This window comes from Arvicola amphibius, chromosome 12 (genome assembly GCF_903992535.2).
Source record: "Arvicola amphibius chromosome 12, mArvAmp1.2, whole genome shotgun sequence".
Lineage (NCBI taxonomy): Eukaryota > Metazoa > Chordata > Mammalia > Rodentia > Cricetidae > Arvicola > Arvicola amphibius.
This window is the reverse complement of record NC_052058.2, coordinates 125,784,037-125,790,352: the sequence shown is the minus strand read 5'-3', so window position 1 is coordinate 125,790,352 and position 6,316 is coordinate 125,784,037. Positions and strand designations below refer to the sequence as shown.

The 6,316-nt window shown below is 46.4% G+C and overlaps 1 protein-coding gene across 1 annotated transcript; it reads right to left on the bottom strand.

The window, feature by feature from the left end:
* Positions 1–4,304: 4,304 nt before the first annotated feature.
* Fancf (FA complementation group F) lies at positions 4,305–5,992 on the bottom strand. The gene has a single exon (XM_038313857.1). The coding sequence runs from the start codon at positions 5,990–5,992 to the stop codon at positions 4,973–4,975; it is 1,020 nt and encodes a 339-aa protein (XP_038169785.1). The 3' UTR covers positions 4,305–4,972.
* Positions 5,993–6,316: the final 324 nt, after the last annotated feature.

Below are 6,316 nucleotides of genomic sequence, written 5' to 3'. Positions count from 1 at the left end.
GTGCTCCCATGGTTACATCTACATTCACGGAGAGCTAACAGCACACACACTTATATCCCTGAGGGCACTGTGTCAATATTCTAAGTATATGCATAGCCTCGCACAGAATATCGTACTGAAGTTATTGATATCATGTCAAAAGCTCAGCACAGTAATGAACATTTCAGCAACTGTCTGAGAGCTTTGAGCTGACGCATGGATGAACAGACCCAATATTTACCTAAAACAAACATGTTCTTTACATTCTGCTTTCTCAATAGTCTTTAAAAATATGAGACTTTTGGCTCATAATATAAATATATATATAAACCATAAGCAAGGCATGAAGGCACAACACACATCTGCACTGCTATGGAGACAGAGCCAAGAAACCCTGAGATCAAGGTCAGTCTGGGCAACTCAGCAAGATCACCTTAAAACACAAAAATAATTTATTATGGAAATTAGATTTTAATAAATTTTAGCACATTAAATATCAACAACAGAGTGACAGAGAGCTTACCAGATGAGTAAAAAATAGCCACTTGAGGGGCTGGAGAGATGGCTCAGTGGTTAAGAGCACTGGCTGCTCTTCCAGAGGTCCTCAGTTCGATTCCCAGCAACCACATGGTGGCTCATACCATCTATGGTGTGATCTGATGCCCTCTTCCGGAATAAAAGCATACATTCAGATAGAGCACTCGTATACATACAATAAATAAGTAAAATCTTTTTAAAAAAAAAGAAAAAAATTGCCACTTGAATGTAGAAGTAAAGGGTCATAAAGAGTACTGTGATAAACACAGACAAGAATTTGCCTTTGGAACAAGTTCCTTTTTAAACTGTGTAGAAGCCAATTTCAAATTAAACCTAGGATGTAGAGGTTACCACAGATAGCCTTCTGAGTTTGAGAGTGCCTTTGTATCATACGTAAACATAAAATGTAAACTCAGTTTTCATGCTAGAACCCCATGATCACAGTCAGGTCCAAAGGAAACCCCAGTTCCCTAAATGCCAAAGTTCTGTCTATCCAGAAACGAGCCCAACCTGGACCACAGGAACATTTTCAGTGGGTAGAGTAAAGCCAGCATTCCTCAGGAATGCACAAAACCGAAAAGAAGTCATTTCTGGATATTTGGACTGCCTTTGGGAGTTTGGAGAAATGGAGTTTTCTTTGGACCTGACAGTAACTGCCTGTGGAACTGTTGCAGGGTGTGATCCGGAATGCTCACTGTGAAAAGACAGCAAACCAACTACAATGGGACTTTACACACAGCAAGCTCCTTTTAATGCAAAACCTAACTGCAGTATGAAGAGCAAGGACGCTCTCAGAGACAGATGGAGCCAGCCATCACTGTAATGATTTAAGTTCCTTCCCTTAGGGCCATGACATTACTAAGTCAAAAGGGCACCCTTAGCCCACTAGGGCAATAAGCATCTGATAAATGAGGTGCTGCCATGCTTTTGATAGAGTAATTGATCATTTCCAATTAAATCTTGAGAAAAATCAATGGTTGCTTCTTAGACTGTTTACATCAATTAACTTGTATTAATAATGAATATCTTATAAATGCTAAATTTTTAGGAGAGGGGTCATTCTGTTTATAACCTGTTCTACTTTTGAACTTTGGCATACAATATCAGAGTCAAAATATGACAGAGGGGAAGAGTAAACTTGAAAATTCATCCACAGTAACAAAATCCTTTTTGAGGGGAGGTCATGGATCTTATACTATGGCCCAGGCTAGCCTGGATTTCATAAGTAGCTCATTCTGGCCTGGACTCATTCCTGACTGGCCCGAATGCACTATGTAGCCCAGGCTACCCTCAGAAATAGTCAGGGCATGGATGAACACAGATTCAACTCTGAAGCAGTAAAGTAATGCTGGGAAGTGTTTTTTTAAGGCTGCTGGGTTGAAATCTGAGAAACTCACAATGTATTGGGACTTGATTATTCAGATTTATTCTACTTAAATCACTTCTAAAATGGGTTATACCTTTTAGATAGATGACTCTGGTGATGATACCGTCACAATTTTTTGCTCTATTTCCACTCGTGCAAACATAGCGATCAGTTATATATGAGTGTCAGTTGCAGCCCAGAAATTCAGGCTGCTCCAGGAGAAACAAGTCAGAGTGGGCTTGTTTCCACTGAGCATGTTGTCTGGTGAGACACGTGGAGAGTATATACACCCACGAGCAAAAGTCAAGGCAGGCAGCCAAAAGCAATTGCTTTTCCTTCTGATCTCCAAATACCTGGGCGGTTGGAAGGATACTGGGTGTATGTGGGGTCTTCTCCCTAGTTAATCTTCCCAGGGATACTTTTCAGATGTCTCCAGAAGCCTGACTCTTAGTTGATTACAGATCCAAACAAGTAGACAACCAAGATGTACACCCCAAGAATTCAACTCAACAAACAAACAACAACAAAGTCAAAACAAAAGCACACAAAGAAACAAGGAGTCCCATCAAGGCAGCGGGGTTTGATCTCATCTGAAGAAACTTCAGACTCTGAAGTGAAATGCAGACTATAAAACACGAGTGGCTGATGGCTTGCAGAGGACCCACACTGGACGGTTCCCAACTACCTGCAATTCCAAATCCAGGTGACAGGATTCTCCATTCTGACCTCTAAGGTCATATGAACTCACAAGCAAACATCCACATACAGACACACAAACACACTTATTTAAAGATAAAGTAGATCTGAAATAAAAAAAAAAAAAACGTTAGAAACTAATCCTGGAATTAAAAAAAACACATGAGATATGTTACATATATATGAGTACATGCCAGGCAGGCCTTGAATTACCAAGGCCTTGCCAATACTACTTAGAAGCATTGGCATTGTTGATATAACACAGATAGATACCCACATCCCTAAACAATCATTTGAATAAAAAGGGAGGCATATTTAGTGGCTAGGCAGGTGACCCCTCTCCAGTCCTGGTCCCAGGTAATTCACTGCAGCACACTGACTTCAGCCCACTAAGACGGAAAATATGATGTAGATCCTACTTCTGCTTATTCATAAGGTGCCCCAAGCCAGTGTAACTGCAGTGGAATTTGGAAAAAATTTCTGCAAGGTTGGGTAGTCATTTGTAGGTTAAAACCTGGGGCAGAATATCAGTACCGGGAAATGGATCACATGAGACCAGCAGTTTCCCCAGGAGCAAAATGACAAGGAGACAGCCAGGAAATAGCATTGTGGTATGGGTGGTTTAAACCTAGTATAGGCCCAACCAGTCAGAGGACAGATTAGGAACAATAGGAACATGGAGGAAGTGGTGGGGATGCAGATGTTGAACCAAGGATCACTTTAAAATAGAAGTCCACTTACAAAGGAACTGCAGCCTGAGGATTGCTTAGGGAAAGAGCGATGAATGACACACTGAATAGTAACTGAAAATCATGTGGACAGCAAAACCACCTTTCAACAGGAGTCAGGCACGCATCTGTAAATACACATTAAAATGTTTATCACCATGAGGCATTTCTCAAAAGAATCCTAAAATCAAAATAAATAAACAAAAGCCAATTAAGTAGATGGAAACACAATCTTGGAACCCACAAAAACCATCTGAAAGGGAAATGATGAAACGGTGCGAGAATCAAGATGTCCTTTACTATATGAAACTTAGTTTCCTCCCGCAACGAACGAAAATAGAACAGGAAATAAGCTATGAGTGAGATGCAACAATATTAAAATATCGAAACCATGGAAACACAGAATTCAGCTATATGTATTGGTTCACACTCAGCATTTAGGAGGCTGAGGCAGGAGAATACTGCAGGACTCTGAGGCTAGCATGGGCAGACAGTGAGTTCCAGGCTAACTTTAGCAACAGAGACCCTAAAACATCTAAATAGAACTCAGATACTGACTAGCTTCATAAAAAATAATAAATGCTGCCAAGGGTCCAGGAGAAAAAGGAAAGTATACCTTGCTGAGAGTGACCAGAAAAAAAAAATGAGTAGGAAAATGTCCCAAAGTGCTGAAAATATAATGAATGTGGCTGAGTTGTCACTCCTATGTAAATGCACAAAGGAATCCTGTCAGAATCCAGAAGATGTTGGGTTCTTAAGTCACAAGCACTCCAAATGGTCTCCATCCAGCACCCACGAGGAAAAAGAGCCAACGCAACCTGATTAATGGCACAAGTGCCATTAACTTACTAGTCTGATTTACCATCCAGTCGAAATCCCCAAACAGATACATTTACACTTACTGTGCTCTAAACACTATGTGTGCTCTCAAGAAATGCTTTAGTTCGCTGTTACTTTGACTTTTGAGAGTAGTGACTTGTACAAACGAGGGCCAGAACTTTCTGAACATACAGCTTTAATGCACATTTTAAGGTTGGTAAACAGGTTAAGTAAGGCACATCTAGACTTTGATTATAGCTAGGCAGCTTTGAAACTAACATTTTGATTCTACCACATGTTTCTGGTTAAACAAAACTTTTCACCAGTAAAGAGTAAGCAAACAAGAAAAGTAAGTCAATCGGATAAAAAGGTGGGCTTGGAAAATTTAAAGCTGCTTTTTTCTTTAAAAGGTGTATCTATTTTTAGTATTCTTACAAGTTAGCCTTATACAAAACAAACTGAAAATTCCACGGCTTTAAGAATTCTTCCAAGGGAAGGTGTGGAGCTCAGTGGTGAAGCACTTGCCCAACATGGCCAAGATCTTGGCTCCACCATCGTAAGGGAAATAACACTATTTCCGGAATCTAGAAAACTCAAAAAAATTTGTGCTTGTGTTACGAACCACTTAAAATTGGCACCTAAATAATTAGGTTTGGGGACCATGTAGCACAGTGCGTTGGTGAGAACGCTGACATTTTGTAAACTGTATATATAGTCAAGTAGTAGCAGGACACTAGAGTGTGTAGGCTTGGCTGAGAATGTTTGCTGTTTCCTCTATCCCTCCCTGAGATGGGTCTGTCCAGATGCTCGGCCTGGGACTAAGAACCTCACATGTTCCCACACTCAGTTAAGAACCACCAGGCAGAGCCAGCAGTAGGTCCGTCCAGATGCTCATCCCGGGAACCTCGAAGTCTCCATCCAGCGCCTTGTTGGTACGCAGAGTCTCCAGTACCTCTTCCTGCAGGGGTGGTGGGGCCTGGTACAGGCTCTGCAGCCGGAGGCACAACTCCTCCCAGGGCATGTCCTCAGGCTGCGTGGGGACCCAGGAGCCCTTCTGCAGGTCATAGTGCAGCTGCGTGGCCCAGGCTGTGAGCAGGCCCAGGTAGGCGCGAGACAGCGCGGGGTGGCGGTCGGCCAAGGAGGCCAGGCGCGTGGCAGGCAGCTGGCGGCAGAAAGCGGTCAAGACCTCGGGGCTGTCCAGAAGCCACCGCAGCAGTTCCTGTGTCTCTTTCGCACCCGCAAAGTCTGCGGCGTGAGCGGGTTGCGGGTCTACATCGTGTAGCAGCGCCTCGCCCACCACGTTCAGCACGTGCTCCCGAGGGCCCCGGGCCCACAACGTCTCGAGGAGCTCGCGCCCGGCCGCCGGGGCAGCACCGCCCAGTTCGTGCAGGCGCGCGCACAGCAGCTCCGCGTGCGTGCGCAGCAGCGCGCCCCGGGGCGCGTCCCCGCCGAGGCGCAGCAGCAGGTGCAGCGCGCTCCCGCGGCGCGCCAGGAGCGCCAGGCGGGACTGCGGCGCGTCGTCCTCGCTGTCCGCGCCGGGCCCGGGGAAGAGCAGGCTCGGCAGCGCGTGGGCGGCGGCGGGCGCGAGCGCGCGGTTCCTCAGCAGGCGCAGGGCAAGGCGCGCGTCCCCGAACTCCAGCGCCGCGAAGCTGCGCAGGCCGGGCGGCCCGCCCCGCGACTGGATCCGCCTCTCTAGCGCCTCCCGCGCGCGACCGCGGCCCGCGAAGCGTCGGTACACGTGAAGCAGATAGCGCGCCCACTGCAGCGCCCTACGCACGGTCGTTGCATCCCAAGAGCGAACCAGCGGCCCACACGACACGGCCAGCACCTCGGAGAAGCGCTCCATATGATGCATGAGCGGCTCCATGGCGGCCGCTTCCGCCTTGGCCTTCCAAGGAGCTAACCGATTGGACGTGCACGCGAAGGCCCGCCTTTGCGTGCTCTGCCATTGGGCGAGGCTCGTGTCAATCTCGCTTCAGGGTTTCCGGGTCCTTTGGCGCTGGAAACAAACTGCCTAGTGCGGGCTTCCACTGTGGTGCTGGGAGAGAACCTGTTTGTGGGCGTTTGTGGTGGACATTTTGAGCAGTTTCCCGAAAGTGGGCTGACGTTCATCGCAGTGCGGATGGGTTCTGCGTGTGAGCCCAAAGCTCTCAAACAGCCCGTTTGCCAGGTACTTGTGGAACCAGGACCT

Excerpts from the sequence above, each read along its gene's own strand:
- Fancf (XM_038313857.1), bottom strand. The coding sequence starts at position 5,992 with ATGGAGCCGCTCATGCATCATATGGAGCGCTTCTCCGAGGTGCTGGCC.